General features: G+C 34.5%; 1 protein-coding gene across 7 annotated transcripts in view; it reads right to left on the bottom strand.

Moving 5' to 3' along the window:
* SLC4A10 (solute carrier family 4 member 10) overlaps positions 1-24,235 on the bottom strand; it is a 297,084-nt gene that overhangs the window by 195,246 nt on the left and 77,603 nt on the right. For 5 of the 7 annotated variants that reach the window (XM_040475188.1, XM_040475189.1, XM_040475185.1 and 2 more), the window contains exon 1: positions 20,242-20,322. The exons of 1 other annotated variant lie outside the window; for it this stretch is intronic. In XM_040475188.1, the coding sequence (XP_040331122.1) occupies positions 20,242-20,322 (81 nt within the window). Of the gene's footprint in view, positions 1-20,241; positions 20,545-24,235 lie in introns of those variants that run through there. One more of the 7 variants, XM_040475186.1, reaches the window with a different exon arrangement.

Here is a 24,235-nt window from a genome sequence, read left to right as displayed (position 1 = left end):
AAAAAAAATGTTATTTATTTTCATTGTTATTTATATTATTATTTGTGTCACTGGGGCCACAAAAATAAATGAGACATGGCTGCTTCCCTCAAAGAGCTTATAGACTTCACCTTCAGTACAACACACAATGGCATTATTAAATTCATACAGGGGATGTTCAGCAGTAACAGTTATTATTTTTCTCCAAGAAAGTAAAGACTCCATTAAAAAAGACATGTGAGCTGATGTTTAAAAGATCAATGTATCTTTTCCAGGCAGACAAGGGGACAAAGTAGAAGTTCAGTTGCAAGTATCAAGACAAGAGACTACTTATTTGAATAAGGGTGAAAGATATTAGTTGAACCCAGAGCAAGACTGACTAGATAATAAATTACGGAACTACTGATTTTGTTCTCCTAACAATCCAAATGTCTGGAAAGAAAACCTCTAAAACCCAGGATGAGATTGAAAATCTTTTTTTTTTTAATTTTTTAAATATTTATTTATGAGGGGGGGAGGGGCAAAGAGAGACAGAGACATAGAATCAGAAGCAGGCTCCAGGCTCCAAGCTGTCAGCACAGAGCCAGAGGCGGGGCTCAAACCCACAAACCGTGAAATCATGACCTGAGCCAAAGTCGGATGCTTAACAAAATGAGCCACTCAGAAACCCCAAGTTTGAAAATCTTGATGTAAAAAAGTAGGACTTCTAGAAATTAGAAATTTATATATATATACACATATAAACTATATATATTTATATATATACATTTATATTTATACTTATATGTACTTATATATATAATCCTTAAAAACTCCACATATATTTATATAAAACTCTCTCTCTCTCTCTCTCTCTCTCTCTCTGTCTCTCTCTCTCTCTCTCTCTCTCTCTATATATATATATACATATATCTCCATATATATTCCTTAAGGTTAAAAATTCCAAAGATGGGCAAAGCAGTAGACTGGACAAAGGATATAAGAATTAGGGAACAGGCAAAAAGATCTGAAAAAAATCACACAGAACATAGCATAAAATGACAAGGATATGAAAAAAACATGAAAGAGGTAAGTTTTAAAATGAGGATAATACGATGAAGTCTAACATATACCTAAATGGATTTCTAGAAGATAAGAATAGAGAAAATGAGGAAGAAGTACTATTTGAAAATAATAGGTAAAAAATTTCCAGAATTGATAAAACAGGATTCAGGAAACACAATGAATCACAAACAGGATAATTAAAGAACAATTAACACCTCCGCATATCATGTGAAACTGCAGAATGACACATTGTTACAGCAAGAAGGGGAAAAAAAAATGATTACCTACAAATGAATGACAAACTAATAAAAATAGACTCCAGAAGACAGTAAAATAAAATCTTCAGAATATTAAGGAAAAATCATTATAAATCTAGAGGTGGATACCCAGTAAAATTACCATTCAAGAAACACCCTTCTGACAAACAGAAAGAGAATTTATCACCAAGGCATCCTTTGTAATGGAATTTCAAAGTATATACTTTAGGAAGAAAACCAATGACCCCAGAAAAAAGGTCTCAGATGCAAGAAGGAATCCCAAGCCAAGAAACTAAAGGACATAAACAAATATAAAGAAAATAAAAATAAGATGAGTTTAAAAATCAACTTCATGATTTCTAAGACCATTTCTAATTACATTTTTAAAAATTTTTTTAATGTTTATTTATATTTGAGAGAGAGAGAGAGATAGAGACAGTGCATGAGCAGGGGAGGGGCAGAGAGGGAGGGAGACAGAATCTGAAGCAGGCTCCAGGCTCTGAGCTGTCAGCACAGAGCCAGACGTGGGGCTCGAACACACGAGCTGTGAGATCATGACCTGAGCTGAAGTTGGATGCTCAACTGACTGAGCCACCCAAGCGCCCCTCTAGCTGATTTTTTTTATACATATTAAGTTGTTTTCTACTTTAGTGTAAGTAAGGGTCATTTTTGGTCTCTATTCATGTAGTTATCCATGCTTTATCCTAAGATAATAACATTTATAACTCTTCATCAATACCCTTCTCCACTCCTGCCACCCCAAATCCTGATAGTTTCACTGACATACTAGAGAGTTGTGATATCACTTAGTATTAATTCTAAGAAGAGGATAAACATCTACATATACACTTTAAAATACAATTAGCAATTTTTAGTCTCTCCATAGTGAGTAAAGACTTGTTCCTTACAACTTTGTAAGAATTATGAAATTAGAGCACTACATAAATATTAGCCTTCTCATCACAAATTAGGACAGTTCTGAGTTGGCCTATATACACAAAAGTCAATTATATGAATTATTTAAACAGAAATAAGCTCATAGTACCTGACTTATACCTGAATTAGACTTGAATACTGAAAAATTTGCAATCTGAAGATAGAAAGAAAGTTTCCTAATAGAAGCAAAATCAACAAATCAAGGCAGAGAATGGGGATAGTAAAGTAATATTTATAAGCAACATGGAATAATTCAAAGATATTTTTAGATAACTAAAAGGGTACTGAGGAGTAAGAAACAAAACATTAGAAGATGAACTTTAGTGATAAGAAAACAAGCAGTGCAAGGAGATACTTCATATACACTTGAGTTATAAAAGTATAGTGTTTAAATACTTAAAAAGCAAAGTAAGCAAGTCTAACCAGTTTGGTGTTTTTTTTTTTCTTTAACCCCAGTGATTGTTTTTTAGTGGTATGCTTTACAATGTCATAGGCAAAGTGGCAATAATCTGAGTAGTGACGTAGTTTAAAAAAAAATGGCTTTTGCTATATTTAATACCCATTTTAAGCAAATTGATTTTCCTATACAAATGCCAAAAATGTGGGAAAGCCAATGGAGAGGGCCACTTTATTTACTTCCCACTTTAGATCTAAAAAACCAACCAACCAAAAGCACTTGTGCTCTTAAATTTTCTAATTATCTAAAAATTCAAGGGATATATAGAAAGAAAATATAAATACCCTAGACATGGGGAAAATGTAATTACATTAAAAATGGGAGATGATATAAAGGCAAAGGATGAGTAAAAATGTGTACAGCTGACCACTGAACAACAGAACTTTGAACTGTGTAAGGCCACTTATACGCAGATTTTTTCAATAAATACAGTAAATGCATTTTCTCTTCTTTATGATGTTCTTACTAACATTTTATTTTCTCTAGCTTACTTTATTGTAAGAATACAGCATATAATATATATAACATACAAAATATGTGTTCATTGACTGCCTATGTTATCAAGTAAGGTTTCCAGTCAATAGTAAGCTATTAGTAGTTAAGTTTTGGGGGAGTTAAAAGTTATACATGCATTTTCAACTGTGTGTGGAGGCTGGAGCCCCAACCTCTGCTTTGCTCAACTCTCTTATGAAGATGGATTACTTCTTATGTTTCCTTAACTACTTATTCCCTTCACAAGCCCAAGGACTACTATTTGAATTAAACTGATTTTTGATTGAGATGTGAGAATTTATTCTACTACGTAGAAGAACCAAACTCCAATTATTAGAAATATATATGAATTATCTGTCCCTCTATGTATTATATAATAGAAACAGCCAAAACTGATTTATAGCTAGTATTATACCTATAAATGTTTATTGTTTATTAAACTTATGGTAACAATAGGCACCTAGAAAAGGTCCAGAAGAGGAAGCAGAATAGCAGCTAAGAAAATCTCTAAAACCAGACCACCAGGATTCATATCCAGTTCTGGTACTTCTACTTACTTGGCCATGTGACTTTAAGCAAGTTCTTTCTGCCTCAATTTCCTCAAATGCAAAATGGGGATTATAGTGTTTACTTTACACGATTTTTATGAAGATTAATATAAAGCATGCTAACATGCTTAGAACAGTACTAGGGGGGCGCCTGGGTGGCGCAGTCGGTTAAGCGTCCGACTTCAGCCAGGTCATGATCTCGCGGTCCATGAGTTCGAGCCCCGCGTCAGGCTCTGGGCTGATGGCTCAGAGCCTGGAGCCTGTTTCCGATTCTGTGTCTCCCTCTCTCTCTGCCCCTCCCCCGTTCATGCTCTGTCTCTCTCTGTCCCAAAAATAAATAAACGTTAAAAAAGTTAAAAAAAAATTAAAAAAAAAAAAAAAAAAAAAAGAACAGTACCAGGGAGTTCTATATTGGTGTTAGTTAGGTAAATACACTTTATCTTATATAATCCTCCCAACAGTTCTAGAAGATAGATATTTTTATCCCTATTTCAAAGATGAGAAATCTGAAGCTCAGTTAAGACAGGTTAAATAATTTGCCCAAGAGTAGTTTGTTCAACTAATATGAGGTAGGGTTAGGATTTGAATCAAATTTTATATGGCTTTAAAATTCATGTTCCTTCTACTGTGTCACATACTGATTCATTTTCTTAAAGCTTAGCCATTTTTCTCCCGATTTTTACGTACCACATAAATAACATTAACAATAACAAATTTGGGGTAGAAAAAAATTAAACAACATTCAAGCTTTCTTTCTGAAATCTTATAATTTTCTACATTCTCCTCTAATCTATAGAAAACAAATATGCAAAAGCAGTTATATATTTTGATTTTTTAATCTTAAAGTATGGTTATTACTAGTGCTCACAATATCATGTTGTCCTCTTTCTCTTCCTGGACTACAAGAAGAGCATTATACATATCCCAGGCCCTTGTAGTAACTAGTGTTGCCCAAAGGGACATAATCAAAGTGATGGTGTATCATGTCTGGACCAAAGTACAGAAAAGTGAGTGTGATTTCTCCATTCTCTCTCTTCCCAGGTGTAGAGACCAAGCAGCTCAGGTGATCCGGTGGTGCAGTTATCTGTAAAATCACTGAGCCTCTGTCAGTCTGAATTCCTGAGCAACTGCGTGGAAGAGAAGTTCCCAGTCTCAGCCCTGACCCACATTTATTGTATTTATTGCATGAAGCCACTGAGATTTTAGAGCTGTTACTGCAGCATAGCTTGATCTATCCTAACAAGAAAACAAACATTTTTTTTAATGTTTATTTATTTTTGAGACAGAGAGAGAGGAAGAGAAAGAGCATGAGCGAGGGAGGGGCAGAGAGAGGGGGACAGAGGATCCGAAATGGGCTTAGTGCTGACACCAGATGCAGGCTTCAAACTCACGAACCGTGGTATCATGACCCGAGCTAAAGTCAGACACTCAACCAACTGAGCCACGCAGGAGCCCCAAGAAAACATTTTTATATTTATACTTCCTCAAATTTATACTTTCTAGTGATTACATATTTTATTGTTGATGTCATATAGTTTAGTGTTTAGTTAAGCCTTCCTGTAGTATTGGTCACTTAGATTTTTATCTAATTTCTCACTAATGTAAATAATTTTTCATTATTCGTATTTATAGAGATTAAACGATGGAAAACTTAAGCATAGAGATAAATTACTGTATTTACATCAAAACAGTGAGCACAACTGGGTAGTTATTTAAAAGTACGCCTTTAAAATGCAACAGAATGGTAGAATTGCTTTTTTATGAAATAAAGAAAGGTCTTAAAGGAAGAATTTAAGAAAAAAGTAGTAAAGAAGATACTCGTTGGTGCCAAAATAGCTAAGTGAGAGCAGAGATTTAAAAATGAAAAGGGATGACAATAATGGAACTGTGAGAAAAACCAATGAAAAACATCCAAAAGAAAGGGTCAACAAATGGGGACAGAAAGAATGGGAAAAAATGTAGATGCAAAGTTTATATAAGAATTTATGTTTATTTTCTTAATAGTAATTTGGAAAAAATGATAGTAACTTGGAAAATAATACTTTAAAATGCATTGTATATGTACCTTATTTATGTTTATGTATCTCTAACTTTCCTCAGAATTTTCAAGGAAGGAAGAGGAATTAGGAGAACAAAGAAAGACATAAGACTTCAAATTCTACAGAAAGATTATATCTCATAACTGAGTCAATCAAATAATTGGCAAGCAGCCAGATATATTTAGCTATCACTATCCTAACATCAAGTAACTGAGAAGTACTGATTGCCATTATGTTTTGAAGAAGATACATCTTTATGGCAAAAATCTATAATTTATATGTGAAACAATGTCTTGTAGCCAGATATTTAGTGTTTAGGGTTTATCCCAGCTTAATTTTATTGTCCTTGTTTCCTAATTTTGTCATAGAGGTTATTTTACAGAACAATTTCAATTGTGTAATTTTAAAATAGACATATGGTAAGCCTTCCAATCAGAAGCCAAATCTGTCAACAGGTCTATTTCATAGTCCCTGAGATTAAACCAGAGGGCGTACAATTTAGAAAAAGACAATGGAACACAAGAGTTCAGCAAAATAAGCTGTTAAAGATGGGAGGACTTTAAAATTTTTAATGTTTATTTATTTTTGAGACAGAGAGACAGAATAGGAGCAGGGGAGGGTGAGAGAGAGGGAGACACAGAATCTGAAACAGGCTCCAGGCTCTGAGCTGTCAGCACAGAGCCTGACTCAGGGCTCTAACCCGCAGGGCTCAAAACCAGCAGCTACAAGATCATGATGTGAGCTGAAGTCCGACACTTAACTGACTAAGCCACCCAGGCTCCCCAAAGATGGGAGGACTTTAAAATGTTGTGATATGACTGATTTTATAAGGAGCTATAGAGTTTTATGAAAGAACCCCTGTCTATAATTTATATAGAGATTTATGTAGTTTACAGAAGTGAAATAACCAGGAAAGTTCAATCATTCCTTTATCAATCATTTGTTCATCAATAGTTAAGACTCATATGACTACTGCTATAGACTATACGTTTGTGTCTACCACTAAATTCATATTTTGAAACCCAACCCCCATTGAAAGAATATCTGAGGGTGGGGTCTTCGGGAGTTAATTAGGTCATTAAGGCAGAGCCCTCATAAAAGGGATTAATGCACTTACTAAAAACACCCCAACAAGCTCCCTTAACGCCTCATACTGTATGAGGACACAGGCAGAATATGGCATCTATGAATGAGGAAGTAGGCCCTCACCAGTCACTGAATCTACAGAAGCCTTAACCTTAAACTTCTCAGCCTCCAGAATTGTGAGAAATAAATTCCTGTTTATAAACCACATATTTAATAGTATTCTTTGTTACAGCAGCCTGAATGAACTACGACAATTGCTAATAATAATGGCCACAGACAATATTCGATGCTTTTCAAACATCATCTCACTAAACTCTATAGGATATTATCCCCAGTTTGCAAATGGGAAGCTGAGGCTCGCAGTAATAAAGTAAGTTTTGCAAGATTACAGAGCTAGTGTCAGAAGCAGGATTTGAACTTTGATCTAACCCCCAAACCCATGCTCTTTGCCTCAGCAAAAATTCAGAAAAGAAGTTGAGCCAGTTTAAACTTTGAAGAATAGTTTTTGAAATAGTGTGGAGGACAGGCAATGAGGCAGTAAGATTAGCACATACAAAGACATAGGAAAAAATTACACTTAATTAGAAAAGCCCAATTGTTTGATATGATTATCATAGTACAAGATACCCAAAAAAGCATAAAAATGAAGCTGGAAAGTGAGGGTGTATCTACATAATAAAGATCTTGTTGTGACTCACATTATTTCCCATCATATAAGCAAAGATTATGAATTATTTTATAATTTAATGCCTTTTAAAATAATTGTTTCTCTGCACAGGAGAAATACTTTAAGCACGGACTCATACATATGGTTCAGAAATGAGAAGCCATCTGATTTCAAACTACTGTGAATTATCTTATGGAGGATATAATATGGCTTTCTAAATCTTAGCTTTTCAGCACAAATGTCTCTTGCTCCTGACCTCTTCTTCAAGAGAACATTAGACAACGCAAATAATAGGTCCTTAGTAGGACCTATTCAAGAAGAATAGTTCTTGAAATAGTGTGGAGGACAGGAAATGAGGCAGTAAGATTAGCACATACAAAGACATAGGAACCTATGCTTAGGTTCCAAAGCATAGGAAGCTTAGGAAGCTTAGGTTCCTATGCATAGGAACGAAAAGCATAGGACCTATTGCTATTGCCAGATAGCAATAAATTATTGAAGGTATATATAAAACTTATTGAAGTGACATAAATTAACCCTTAATATATTGTATCCTTCTTTCTTGAAAATCAGTTAGTATTTCTTTTGAAAAAGACCAACAATTAGGATCAGAAATAGAAAATGTAAACACAGGGCACTCAGTCGGTTAAGTATCTGACTCTAGATATCAGCTCAGGTCATGATCTCAAGGTCCTAGGATCTAGCCCCGTGTGGGGCTCTACGTTAAACCTGGAGTCTGCTTGGGATTCTCTCTCTCCCTTTCTCCCCCCTCCCCAAGCTCTCTCTCAAAATGAATAAAAAATTAAAAAGAAAAAGAAAATGTGAACACCAATCCAGATCTCCTTTTCCTTAGCAGCAAAAAAAGTTTTTAGCTTCAAGAAGTGATTGAGAAAAGCAAATTTAAAAAAGAAAAGAAAAAGTGAATACATCTCATGTATCAAAAGCTAAGCCCTCTACCTAATCAAGTCATACAATTTATTGAGAAAAAAGAGTGCAACATGGGAAGGTTAGGAGTAGATACACATGTGAATGAAGAAACTGGATTTGTATTTAATATAACAGAATTTCATATTTTAAAAAATCTGTGATTTATCTATTCTTTCATATAATCTGTGACAGCTGGTTCTTCATATAATAGAAGCAATGAGAGACATTTTTTTGGACAATCAAAAGAGAAGATTCAATGGAAGAAAGGCATTTGTAATGAAATAAAAACAATGCTTTCTATTTTCATCAGTTGTTGATGGTTTGATCAAACAACTAACAAGCACAATTTCTTTTTTGCTTTACAAGCACAATTTCAATTCATAATACCATTTATTAAGTGACTAGAAATGTATGCCTTCATGATACATCAACTGTCATTGTATTTAGGATCTCATTATTGTTACCTAATCATAACTACTATATGTCAACATACAGAAGAAAAATAAAAATATCAGCGCTTTCCTATGTGGTAAGCTTCACAGCTTTTTTGCCATTTGTTATGAATATAGTTTAAAATCAAGTTCAATAGTATAACAGATTATCTATGAAAAAACAAAAAGCATGCCTTAAGATGTGATTCTAATTCTATTTTGTTGGCATTAGCTCTTCCCACTCTTCCAGTGAGAAGTTCCAATCTTATGCTTCCCAGGCATATTCATAGAGGTCATCTGATGCAGTATCTCCCCAACATAGGAATACCATTTACAATATCACAATATGTCTGATTTTTGCTTGAACAAATCTAGTAATAGACAGCTAAGTACGACATAAGTAAAGCCACTCCATTTTTGGAAAGTGATAATGTTCAGAGATATTGTAAGATTATAAGACCACCTTTGTATTCTCAGGATCGATCTATCTATCATCTATGTATCTAAAATAAATGGGATGAAATCATGGCAAGGCAGACTTTGATCTCATTCATTCACTGATTCATTCACTCACAAAATTATATATATAATTATATACTAATATAATATTGACAATTACTTAATAAATTAATGATGCCTCGGGGCGCCTGGGTGGCGCAGTCGGTTAAGCGTCCGACTTCAGCCAGGTCACGATCTCGCGGTCCGTGAGTTCGAGCCCCGCGTCGGGCTCTGGGCTGATGGCTCAGAGCCTGGAGCCTGTTTCGGATTCTGTGTCTCCCTCTCTCTCTGCCCCTCCCCCGTTCATGCTCTGTCTCTCTCTGTCCCAAAAATAAATAAACGTTGAAATAAATTAATGATGCCTCATATAATTAAATATATATAATTTAGTGAATGACTGAATGAGACCAAAACTGCCTCCCTATGATTTCAACCCATCTGTTTCATTTTTGTTCGCATTTTGGAGCTATGTTACTATTGGTAAGAATGCAATAATACCACTAATGCTTAAACTGAATCTTAAAAGGACAAATGGGATTATCAAGGTGAATAAAAAGAGCATTCCAGGCAAACGGCACAACTTGTACAAAAGCAGGTGGTATCAGGGACTTCAAAAGATATACATCCCCAGTCTTTTTCATGACAGGCTTTTTTCTTTATATATCCCATGATTATAACATCCTGATGAAGAAAGCATTAATACTGCGACTTTTACTCTAATTTTTTGTATGAGGAAAATAAGATACATTCAAGTTTTCCAGCAAGGCAATAGTAGAGCTAGAACTAGAACTAAAATTCTGGCTTTTCTGATGGCCATTTGAATGGTCAGTCACTAGATAATTCTAACTCTACATTCTGAAACTGTTAGTCCCTAGCTGTCCAACTTTTCTCAGCACTGCTTGTAATTACAGTAATAATAAGAACTAACAACAACAACAAAGGTTTTGTAAGGTTTGCAATGTGCCAGACACAGTGCTAGAACTTTACAGACATTTATTCATTAGGAATCTTTAAAAACCAATGAGTATTCTGAGACTTAAAGAGGCCCTGAAACTTTCCCAGAACCCTCAGCAATTAAGGGCTATAGACTGGTTTGAAGCCAGGTCAATACTCTTAACCAATATGCTACACTGCAAAGGCATTATATTACTTATTCATAAAATCTAAAATTCCTTAATTTAACTTTAAAATACTTAAGTCTGGTTCAACCTATTTATGGAACCTATTTATGTACCTCAGGTAATATAAATTCCTAATGGTGTCCAAAGTAACATAAGCCTTATTTTTCCATGAACTTGTCATACTAATTCCCTATTTTGTTATTCAACAAAAATGTATTAAGTAGTTACCATGTGCCAGGCAATGTATTTGTATTAGCTTTAAAGAAAAAAAAGGGGCGCCTAGGTGGTTCAGTTGGCTAAGAGTCCAACTTCAGTTCTAGTCATGATCTCACAGTCTGTGAGTTCGAGTCCACAGTGCAGAGCCCACTTCAGATCCTCTGTCCACCCCTCTCCCTACCCCTCCCCTGCTTGTGTTCTAAATAAATAAATAAATAAATAAATAAATAAATAAATATAAATAAAAGAAATGAGACGCTGCCTTTGCCCTTAAACTGTTCATAGTCGAGATAGGAAAATCAATGACTACAATGTAGAATGCATTGTGCTTCAATTAAGGTAAATACTGGGATCCAGAGGAACATTAGGGAAAATCACCTAATTCACTCTAAAGGAATAGGGAATGTTTCAGTTGCAGGCAATGCTTAATCTAAGTAAATCTTGTGGCATAATAGTTAGCCAGGCAAAAACAAAGAGAAATGAGGGCCCAAAGGCATTACAGGCAAAAAGGAGAGCATTTTAAAGGTTTGAGAGAGTCTGTCTCTAGCTAACTAATAGAATTTAGACTGAGTTTAATTAAAGATGGTTAAGTTTAAATGTCACTTCCTAATAGGGGCGCCTGGGTGACTCAGTCCGTTAAGCGTCTGACTTCGGCTCAGGTCATGATCTCACGGTTTGTTGGTTCGAGCCCCGCATCAGGCCCTGTGCTGACAGCTCAGAACCTGGAGCCTGCTTCAGATCCTGTGTCTCCCTCTGTCTCTGCCCCTCCCCCACTTGCTCTCTCTGTCTCTCAGAAATAAACACTAAAAAGAAATTTTTAAATAAATAAAAATAAATAAACAAATGTCACTTCCTCATTCCTCAAAAAATTACAAATAGAACTACCATATGTTGCAGTAATTCCAATTCTGGATATATATATCCAAAAGAAATAAAATCATGATCTCGAAGAAATATCTGCACTCCTATGTTCATTGTCACATTATTCATAATATCCAAGATAGGGAAATAATCTAAGAGTCCAACATAGGTAAGTGGGTAAAATAAATATAATGGAATATTATTAAGTCATGAGAAAGAAGGAAATCTTGCCATTTGCGACAGCAAATGTGGTTGGATGGACTGAGGGCATTATGCAGTCAAATGCTCTACCATTGAGCTATACCCCTGGGACTGAGGGCATTATGCTAAGTGAAATAAGTCAGACAGAGAAAGACAAATACTCTCACTTTTCTGAACCCTGAAAATTATCTTGAAGGTAATGGGGAGCTTTAGAATGAATGTAAGTAAGCAAATGCCAGTCGCTGCTTTACATTCTGGAAAGAGTACTAAGGCAGCTGAATGATGATGCGTAGGTTACTTTGGGGATGGGTAACAGGAAGAAAAAGAAATATCAGTTAAGAAATGATTACAATAGTCCCGGTGAAAAAAGAATATGAAATCACACTAAGGTCAAGACTATGGAAAGAAGGGGTAAACTTTAGACTCCCTAAGAGAAAGAATCTACATAACTTAGTAACTGGATGTAAGGTTAGGATTAAAAAAAAAAGTGGAAACAAAATTATCAGGTCATCATGCTATGGAAGACAAAGAGGTTTTGAAGAGAAAATAGTAAGTTAGTTTGGGACATACCAAGTTTGAGGTGTTTGTAAGATAAATGAGCAGAGATGTCTAATAAGATGCAATGTCTAGAACACTAGACAGAGATTAGGATGCAGACACAAACTATAGGTTTGGAATTCTATTTATTCTACTCTATTCCATTCGATTCTAAATTTTTTTTAATTTTTTTAAATGTTTATTTATTTTTGAGAGAGAGACAGAGAGAGACAGAGAGACAGAGTGTGAGCAGAGGAGGAGCAGAGAGAAGGAGATACAGAATCTTAAGCAAGCTCCAGACTCTGAGCTGTCAGCACAGAGCCCAATGCAGGGCTCAAACCCATGAACCATGAGATCACATCCTGAGCTGAAGTCAGACACTTAACCAACTGAGCCACCGAGGGACCCCTTCCATTCTATTCTACAATCACCACGTACAGCAGCAGTTCTCAATTTTGGCTGTTCATGATATTCACTTGGAAAACTTTTTGTAAATTAAGAAGCTGGGTTCCATCCCCATAGACTTTAGTATTTCTGAGATAAGCTTGGGGCCTCAATGTTTTTAAAAAGCGAAACATTTGATTCTGATGTATAGTCACAATTAAGAATCACTGGTGGGTAATTTCAGTCATGAGTATAGATTAGCTCATGATTTTCAAACAGTACATTGCACCAATTAGGGAAGATAGAGAAGAAACTATCAGAAAGATTATGGCAATAATAACTATAATTTATTGAGCACTATGGCAGGAACTGTGCTAATGACTCTACATGTATTATTTGTAGTGGAAGAGAAACCCAAAAAAGGGTGCAATGAAAGTCAGTTAACACCTCTGCCAAGAAGTCTTCCCTAGAAGTTTCAGTTTGCCTTGACATCTCTTATCTCAATTCAGCATTTAGAATATACTAACTTATACATGGCTATCTAACTCACATTTACAGAACCCTACGCAGTAAAACAAAGTGGTTAAGAGCAGGAGTTCTAGAGCTAGACTTTCCAGTTTGGATCTTATATCACGATATCCTTTGCTGGCAATTTTAATCTTAGGCAAACTACTTAGTTTCTTACTTAGTGTACTATATATAATTAAAGTATAATGTGTATGTATGTATACACACCTATGTCCTAAATTTGTGTGTATGTGTGTGTATATACATAAGATCTTTGACGAGACAGATTTGTTTTATATCTTTTGTAGGTTTTATAACTTTCTCCTCAACTTTACCTAGTCCAGTGGGGAGTAATTATAGTGACTAGCACTTGGTAAGCTAAGCACTGTTTCAGGTTACCTTACTTTTATTAATTGATTAATTCAATTGATTTCATCAGATATCTAGACATTAGTACATCAGCATCCCAACTTTACAGCTGGCAATCCTGAGGAAAATAGAGCTCAAGTAATGTTCCTAAAATAAACATTGCCAGTAAAGTGGAAGATATGGGATCCAACAAAGGGAATCCAGCTTGATAACTCTAGCTGTTAAGTATTATGCCATATTGCCTCCCTTTATACTATGCAATAGACTCAAATTCTTATGAGATTGAATAATTTTTTTTTTTTTAGAAAAAAGAAATGGATACGAATAGATGTACACCTTTAAATGCAGCACGTTTTGCAATGTGCTTCATTGAAACCAGGCCCTTTTTGCCTTTTAGAAAGAAGAGTTTGATAAAGACATATTCAATTATCTTTAATTCTTATTTACATTCTGTATTATCATTTTTGAAATGCTTGGGATGGGGGAAGGATCACATCACTAAATGTCTTTTATCTACTTTTTTTTTTGAGAAAAAATGCTTAAATGTTTTAAAGTTTTAAAGCAACCCAAAGCCCAATGATCTCCAAGGTTTCTCCCAGAAATGAATCTATGATTCTAAAACAAGTACTGAAATTTTATTGGATCCCTACTAGAAGTATTACCCTTTCCCAGGCAATGTGAAGTCATAAGGATGAATAAGAATCTCACAAGAATGAGAAAATGAGGTTTTAAAGTAATTCAGACTTCTATGGAAAGAAACAGAATATTCTCAATTATATGGGTCTGTTAAAAATAGAGCCAGAAGTGCTACTGTGTCCGGTTTCATTTTTACTCACACTGGTGGTATTCCATGCGTTTCACTTCTGACATACTTTATATGGATTACGTGCTAAGTAAGAGTATTCAATTCCAATCTTTTCACAATTCCCAGGCACAAGTATCCTCTTCCTGGGTCTGATAACAAAGTCACACCCCAGCTGTCACATTTAAAGGAAATCTGCTCTTGGATGTTACCCAGCTTTTTTACTAACCACAGGCAATACTGAAATGCTTCTGGTGTATGGAGGAGATTTAAAGGCGATATTAAAAGTATTTAGCAATGATGATTTACATTATCATTTCTAAATGAACAGTGAGTAAACCTAAAATATCCCTGAAACTTCCATGATTATAAACAGCATTTCTAGTTCCAATTTTCCCTAAGGCAAAGTCTTTATTATCCAAGTATTCACCATAGTGACATGTATATTCATTGTATTAAAATGATCCCTCTAGATTGTCCTTGGTCTAGTAAATGTCAAAAATAAAACCAAAGCTAAATCAGATTACCTACCAATAAAATAGAGTTTACATCAGGGACAAGCAGGAGGTCTCTTAGGATCTGAAATCTAGGACTTTTGAGTGGTTGTGGATAGACAGAAATGCTCTCACGTGCAATTTTGATAGAGAATTTTATTAAAATCCTTCATTTTGCTTCTACCCCCTACCTTGTCTACTAACTACTAAATCTACTCAGGAATTTAATTTTCATTTTCAAAGTCTCAAGAGGGTTAGAGCTCTAAGAATGACTGCAAAATATAGGTGCTGCTCTTTTGGTTTTTTATTTTATTTTCTCCCAATAAGTAAATCAACATAGACGTATTCTCGGTTTAGAAATCATAATCTAACAGTCAAGACTCTGTACTATTGGTCCCAACACACCTTCCTGTGTTAGCCTGAATTCTCCTACCGGGCTATAGCCAAAATGAACTAGTCAATACTAGTCAAACATACTATTTGCTTTCTGCTTCCATGTCTTTGTTCATGTTGTTTCCTCTGCCCCAAAGGACCTTTCCCATCTTGGCCAGTCTTGGTCTACCTCAGATGCTACCTTTTCAGACTTCCCTACCTTCTCATCTAGCCTCTCCTCTCCTGTCCCCATTCAGCTTGAAATATTCTGCCCACTGAATTCACAGCATCATGATTTACGCTTCTTTCTTCTCTCTTTTGAATCTCTAAGGCACTTATTACTTTCTACATTCTGTTGTAGTGCCTTGTATTTAGTGTTTATGACTCACTACCTGTGACTTCCTGAAGCAGGGACCTATTGGTCTTTATATCTCTCCCCAGTACTGTGCTTACTAGAACATCATAGTATTTTGTATGTTTGTTTGAAGAAATTGCACTGTGCTGAGATTTGATTGACCCTGTGCCAATTTGAAAGAAATAGCTGCACATTGAGAAAATTGCTCAAGAGAAGAGAACTAAAAGGCAAAGAGATCATAACACTTAAGCATGTATATTTCATCCAACTATCAAATTACTCACTTGGACTCTGGGGCTTGACAGAACAGCATGAGTTTGAAGTGCCCAGGTACACTTATATGTGGATTTTTTTAAATATAAATACAGTACACAGTACTGTAAATGTATTTTCTCTTCTTCATGATTATCCTAACATTTTCTTTTCTCTAGCTTACTTTATTATAAGAATACAGAATGTAATACATATAACATACAAAATAGGTGTTAATTGGCTGTTTATGCTATCAGTAAGGCTTCCAGTCAACAGCAGGCTCTTAGTAGTTGAGTGTTAAGGAAGTCAAAGTTATGCACAGATTTTCAGCCGTGCAAGGGGTCAGCACCCCTCCCCTCCGCATTGTTCAGGGGTCAACTGTAGATATTTTTACATTAAATAAACACCAGCAATTCAAAATAGCATACTCTATCAAATAGGAACTTGAATAGGTCTATTCACATACAGTATTGGATTTATAACACATATCATTTTAGTCTTCCACCTACAATAAAAACATTAACCAATAAAACTAAAATGAAACAAATAAAACAAGTGTGTTTAACTGTCAGTGAACGTTTTTGTACTGGACATTTTTTTAATGCTTATTTTTGAGAAAGAGAGAGAGCACAAACAGGGTAGGAGCAAAGAGAGAGAGAGAGAGAGAATCCCAAATTGGGTTCTGTGCTGACAGCAGAGAGCCTGATGCCAGGTTCCAACTCATGAACCACAAGATCATGACCTGAGCCGAAGTTGGACGCTTAATTGACTGAGCCACCCAGGGACCTCTTGGACATTTTTAATGATTAAAAAAATAACTCAGATCATTAAGTCTAAGCTATATAACTTCTCTATTATTTCCCTTAAACCTGGATATTTACTCCTGAATTTTAATATTCAACTACAATTAAGGAAGACCTGCAAAGCCCCCATAATCTTTTTTTTGTCATGAATGAAGTAGTTGGTGTAATATAAGAAAGCAAAGAATCTTTACACAGAATACAAACAGAAACTTAAGTCAGCCTATAAGCAGATGCAAAAAAAAAACTTTAAACACAACATTTTTCATCAAATCACAATTCTTATAGTTAATAAATGTTACAATGCAATCAGATGTAGGATGTTTTTCCTTGTTTGCATTTTTATAGCCATCTTTATTTCAGTATACCATATGTTTTTGACTCAATTTCTTATTTGATAAGGAAAATGAAGGAAAGGTAACAAAACTAAACTACATAACTACTATTACTAACACCTGCTGATAGCTCATCCTAGCTCATAGAATGTACATACTAATGTCTGTCAACATATAATTTTGGCAATAATGTGTTTGTTATAAATACCAGGTAGTTTTACAAATGTTTTATATATATCACCTCATTTCATCTTCACCACCACTCTTAGAGATAGGTACCATTATTATTTCTATATTACAAATGAGGGAACGGATACCCAGAAAGGTTAAGTAACTTGCCCAAGATCACATAGCTGGTAAGTGGTATAGCTAAGATCTGAACCCAGTGAACACGGCAGTCCAGATACTCAACCACCATACTTACCACATCTTACTGCAGCCAGCTAGCTGTTACAAACCAGGAGAATTTGAAGTCAATTTTCTCTTGCTCTGATACAAAAGAACAGGCACTTTGTAGGCACTACGGGGCAGTGTGCCCCACTTTAGGATTCTGGGAGAAACAAGGGTTTTGTATCCACTCTACCCACCTCCTTGCTACTTTTAGCCAGCATACTGGTATGAAAGTGAAAACAAGTGGTGCCTGGATGTGCAACAGCCAGCTGGCTAAGGCCTACGTCCATATAAGTTTCTCTCAGTCCCCTTTCTCAAATCCTAAAGTGAGTCTCATTCGCCCCCATTTTATTGAAAAAAAACTCCCTAATGACCTAGTTAGCATCAAACGCTCCCAAACTTGCGAGTCTTGATTTCCGAAGTTTAATCCCTATGAAGTCAAAGTCCCCTTCCATAATACACAATGAGACTAGACTGGTCACATCCCTCTTTTGAGCTAATTCTTAAGGTCCCTGCTTCTGCTTCCTGCCAATGGGTTACATCCACCTTTACTCTCAACATAAATTGCCAACTATGGCTCATAAAACACACAAAAATATTTTACAATGCCTTGATACAATAAATTATGCATTATAGAGTTACATGTAACTCATCCAAGGATTCATTAGTTTATAAATCAAGTTAAAACTGATCGAGCATACCGTCTTTGAAAAGTCAATTCAAAACATGAGCATGGCTCATTGCGTATATTTTCTCAGAATCTCCTTGAAAGCAAAACACAACTTTTTCTTTGCTGTACTTCTCACAACACCAAATGCAGTATTGTGCAAATTCAGTCCACATAATGTTGACTAAACGGAACAATTACTCAAATCGTTGCTTATAGACAGCTTACCTTTAGAAAACCTTTATGATGTAAAATGTTTGTGTAAAATAGTAAAGACAGAGGCAGCCATTGTAAAAAGCAGATGACCAATCATTGCTGGGCAGACTTACAATCAAATCCATTCAAAAGGTCAAGATCATCTGGCCACACAGGAAAAAGGGTTGACATTAAATTTAACTGTCCGTGACATTCTAACCAATCTTTACTTTTTAAGGTAATGCATTTTGACATAGCAACAGAGAGAACTTTTTCTCCAACATGTAAAAGAAATGACAACTCTAAGGCAGTAGCTTTTTTACCTTACAAAATTATTGAGATATCCTGTAAGTGCCACTAAAGGAAAATAACCAAAAATCTTTATGGTTTAGTTTTTTTGAAAGGTCATAAATACAGTGAAAAATAGCAGAATGCTGTAAAACCAATACCTAGAAGAATCCCAAAGCAATGCCAAGAAACAGAATGTACTCATAGCGACTAATACATGCAAATACTGGAAATAAATTCTAACAGATTAAACAGGTTTTGTAGCAACTAAAAGGTATATCCAAATCATTCCAAAACTAATCAAGCTTAAGAATATGGCAATCTTCCCTACTAATAAGAATATAAGCTGGCTAAGTAGCCTGAATAACATATAAATTATAGCCAATATCAGTAGGTATAATTTTTAATGTGTTTTTAATTAAAAAGGAGAAACCAACCCCTTAACTGAAGTAAATCACTGTTTCAGACTCCCACTTCTGTCTTTTGATAAACATACTCCTTTTCATTACTATAGCATCACCCTGATGAGGCATTAAATCCTAATCATGCTACAAAATCATGAAAACAAAGCCATCTTTCTGTTGAGAAATGCTGCAACATTCTTTTTGCTTATTTAAAATGGAATACCTGGTCAAATATCTAACAAGCCCTCTAAAACTAAGGAAGAAATATGTGTAATGTAAAAAAATAAAATATCCTTTTCTTCAAAATTGGAATGTCAAACACGGGCACAGTGTCTTATCCAATTCTGAAGATATGTTATAACAAAACCAAGTTAAATGCATTACACCTTAATAAAAATAGTTTAAGATAACCAGCAGAGTTTCAAGATAAAACGGACATATAAATCCAAATTCTTTGCTGTGATGATTCCCTATTCTTTGTAATTAACATGTTTAATGTAGTCAAGTCTTTTAATTTTGAAAATGAAACTAAGCTAATGCGGAGTATCTTTGTATCAAAAAATCTGAAACAAGCTTAAATGTCACAAGCATTCTTTGTAAAAAAAAAACAACAACAACACAAAGCAAAAACAAAAAATAGATTTATCATCTGCTTTCAGCTACAAGCAATGCCTTCAGCAGACATCTACATTAAGAGGAGTAAGAGCATCATTATTTCAATAGATCTGGGAAATAATTTAAACTTATGCCTTTTAAAACAGTTCAGATACTGCAATATAAATTTTAGGAAATTAGCTTAGATGTGGGCAAACACGATTCTACTCATCAAAGTTGTATTCCTGTGTGGTTGTACAATGGTAGCAACATCTATTTCTATGCTTAAGAAATTCCAGATAAAAAAATTTTTAATATTTCACTATCTATAAGCAGCCAGCTATGATGTATCCTTATCATACTGAACAAATTGTGCTATTTTTATCATTCGAAATAAGAGATACACATGACTGTATTCGGGCTTAATCTGAAAAAATCTGGAGAGCCCCCAAACCTTGCTTTTAATTACAAATAAAGGATCTCTTTCCTTACTCCTCACTTGTCCCCCTCAAAAGAAACCTAAAGTAAACATGAACTCAAACACACACATACGCATTTCTAAAATTCATATTGTTCACAGCTGGTGTCTATTACTATAAATATCACTTGTTCAAATCTCCTAAGAAAAATCTGATAATAAACAATTACATTGATTAATATATTCTACATGACTAAAAGCTAGAAAAAGCAAGAACTCAACAATCTAATAGTATCATCATAATTCATGAGAGCATACCTGATGACTTAGAGATTGAAAAGGCTCACAGGTTCCAGACTGCATGACCTTTCTATTTCCAGAAACCCCTAAAGATTGCATTTCCTGTCTTATAAAAGATAATCACAGCCATCTCTATGTCTCAGCATCTTCAGGGCTAGTGAAGAAAACATCAAACAGCAGATCTGTCCATCAGTATCTGTTTAAGCCATCAAGAAGTTATCAAATCTCATATATTGTTTATCGTCTCCCCTTTGCGGTTACAAACACCCCCGTATTAACGGACGATGACACAGTTGTATTTGCTGAAGCTGCTAATGCTGTCTGAAAACAGTAAGCTTACTGCTTGGAGCAATTCTGCATCATCCAAACAGAGAATGAGCCACATCCTTTAGATTTCCCACTTCTGCTACTATAAAAATTTCACTTGCCAAGAAGAGTTTGATTTTGTCAATCCTTTAAAAAAAAAATAAGCAATGTTCTACTTAATTAAGTATCCAACGTGTCTGCTGCAAATACCATGTTAAAATATCAACTCTTAATTATTAGGCAGTTTTCTTCGTACATGACTAAGCTTTAGATAATGATTTAATAAGCAAATTGTACTCCCATTTTAAAGGAATCTTCCCTCCAAACCATATGTATCATCACTCATCCAACCCATCAGAATTAGAAGTCCTTAAAAATGAAGAATTTTTATTCTAGTAATCTTTGAAAATTGTGTTTAACAGTCGATAAATAAATAGGTAAGCACATATTCACTTTTAATTCCTAGGAACTTCATTTTTATCTCATATTATTTAGACCAACATGCTTCAAATCAAACTACCTTTTATATTTTAAGATTTTCTTGTAAAGAGTTTAACATGCAAAATACAATGTGCTTTTATCAAATTCCAAAGTTTCATGGTTAAACCTAGGAAAGAAATTCATGTAAGCTATTAGCATTTTTACTGTGATTTTTCACTGAATTTTATTTGTGTTCAACAAGGTTTTTATAATGTTTTCTTTCACCACAACATCATGGAATCAGGAAATTTAAGACTGATAAAGCAATCTGATAACAGAAAAACAATATCCTCTAAAAGTATAAATGAAAAGATTTTCTTTTGTGGGGGGCTCTAAACACTAAATTCCAGTTAGTTAATACACAGTGTAATATTGAAAATATTTTCTTTACCATGTGGCAAAAGATTGTGTTTTAGAAATGACACAAAAAATAGACTAAAATTATAATCAATTTAACTGAATTCAAAGTTAGGACACTAAGTACAACATATTATCCTAAAACAGCCTTCACATTATGTATAGCCTGAGTTAATGAACACTTCATTTATATACTTGTGAACATTTTGTTTATAAACCTGTGAAATAAACTAAATAAAATTTAATGATAGCTAAAGTGCTTACAGAAAATGTTTTATATATAGACTAATAACTCAGTATACTTTCCCTTCTCCCACTCATGACATTTGATGAGCATAATATGTATTATCAGGGAGACTAGTCAAAATGAATCTTAAAGATTGGGCTTCTTTAAGAGGCTGAGGGGTGAGGGACAGGAAATAGGGAAGAAAGGGGAGATGTTGGTCAAAGAGTACAAAATTCCAGTTAGAAGATAAATAGGTTCTGGGGATCTAATGTATAGCATAGTGATTATAGTTAATAATATAGTATTATAGACTTGAAAGTTATAATACGGTGATAATTATTTTGTTATATATAAATGTATCAAATCAACATGTTATACACCTTAAACTTACACAACGTTGGATGTCAATTATATCTCAATATATCTGGAGAAAAACAGTTATTACACCTTAAATATATACAGTTTGTTTTTTGTAAAACAATAAAGACATCGGGCTTCTTCAATAGCCTGATTCACACTATCCCTTTAGAGAAGTTACTACCTCTAACTAAACTTGTGCAGTATTTCTATTTCCGCTATATGTATACAATCACACACCTAGATGAAAAAAGTGTGTAGGGAAACAGTATTTAATCTCTTATTGTATCTATACAATATTTACTCTCTTACTGTAATCAAAATAGGACTCATTCTTGAAGACCTATCTTCTGAATAATACCCTCCTAAACTATATCATCTCCCTTTATATATTCATTCTTTCATGTATGAAATATCAAACATCTTCTATGTGTCAGACACTATATTGGTGCTAGAGACTTCATGACAACAAATAATATGCCATCACAAAAGCCAGTTAATTAAACATGTTTTAAATATATTTTGTTATAACAGAAGAAATAGGAAGCAATGTAAGAGCAGTAACAAGGCGTCTGCCCTTAGTCTAGGGATCAGAGAGTATCTCCTTAAGGAAGTACTGCTAAAACTGAGGAGCAGGTCACATTCAAGGAATGAAAAATACAGCGTGTTTGGACTATGAAGTGTAAGTCGGACAGGAGGGAGAGACAAGACTAGATGTTTGAGCCAAAGTCCAATCACAGAAAGCCTTAGAAGCCATTGAAGGCTTAGAAGCCTTGGGGCTTTATCCTTAGGGAAATGAGAAGCCATCAAACATAAGCAGTTTTGCAATTTTACAAGACCCTGGTTGTGGCACAGAATCAAGTGTGTAAAACAAAACTGGAAGCAGAGAGACAAGCTAGATAATTTTGGTCAAGGGATAATGATGGCCTGAACAAAAGTGGTAACAGTAGAAATGGAAAGAAATTGATAGATTCTAGATACACTTTTTAGTTAAAAGGAGTAGAATCTGGGGATCAACTGTGAAAAATAAGGGAGAAGGAAATGTAAGCTTAGTTCCTAACCTTCTATGTTATTAGAGATTTCATCTTGACAAGCAATATACTTTCATCACATGCTCTGTTGTATTTATTTATCCTTATGTGCATATGTTTAGTTTTTACAAAATAGCCAGAACATTGTGAGAAGACTCATTTTATCTTCCTTCTGTGTCTTCTTATAACGCACTTAACAAAGTTACTATAAATGACTAAATAAATGAGAAATAAATAGAACATTGAGATTTTCTTTCATATATTTTGTCATAACATGGATATAAACTTTGTTTTCATGGAAACTATTAATTATTATATAAAATCTAATTTTCTTCAGTAGTTACACAATCTCTGCAATAAAAATATGAAATCTGGAATACAAAGCTTTTAATTTCTCTACCATCTAGTTGACAAAATCACTTAAATGGAACAGTTATTTATAATTCATTACTTGACCCACTTAATAGTAATTCAACATAGACTAACCAACTACAATTAATAGATATCCATTTTTTAGATGACCATTGCACTGTGAAAAACTTATTCACACAAGGTGCTACTTACAGCAATGTTATTTAGATATTCTTGTATTAGTAAAGCACAATGCGTCTACATTTTTCTTAACAAATCTCTCTAACAAAGATTTGATAAAAGGGATGAGGAACAGCCAAAGCATAGCAAAGGAACTCCTTGGCCTGAATTAAGAAAGAACCAAAAGGGTGAAAAGCATAAATCAAAAGTAATTTCACATATTTAGTGATTTATTGAATATCAGACCACCTCAAATAATAAAGGATCAGCATCTTAAAAGCGGCAAGAGCTTTACAATAATTAACATATATTTAGCTTCTGTTTTTCACCTTTCAGGAACTTTGTGATCTAATGCCCTCATTTTCCACATAAGGTAACTGAAATTTAGAGAAGTGGAGGGACTTGTCCAAGGTCAGTTAGTAGCAGAACCAAGGCTAGAATTCAGAATTCCTGTTTCATTTTCCACAATAAAATCACTATGTCTTTTAATTTTATCTTTGTAATATGTACTTTATCTTCAGCAAAGTAACTTCCATTTTAATGTTGTTTCATATGTTTTGATAGGCTGAGAAACATAGTAAATACCTGAGAAACATATCCATAGAGTCAAAAGTTTTTTTATATTAAAGTTTACTTTTATCATAAAGCATCCATTTTTTTTTCAACGTTTATTTATTTTTGGGACAGAGAGAGACAGAGCATGAACGGGGGAGGGGCAGAGAGA

Source organism: Herpailurus yagouaroundi, unplaced genomic scaffold, assembly GCF_014898765.1.
Source record: "Herpailurus yagouaroundi ecotype Mexico unplaced genomic scaffold, PumYag 140, whole genome shotgun sequence".
NCBI classification, from domain to species: Eukaryota; Metazoa; Chordata; class Mammalia; order Carnivora; family Felidae; genus Herpailurus; species Herpailurus yagouaroundi.
This window is presented reverse-complemented; position numbering and strand designations above follow the sequence as displayed.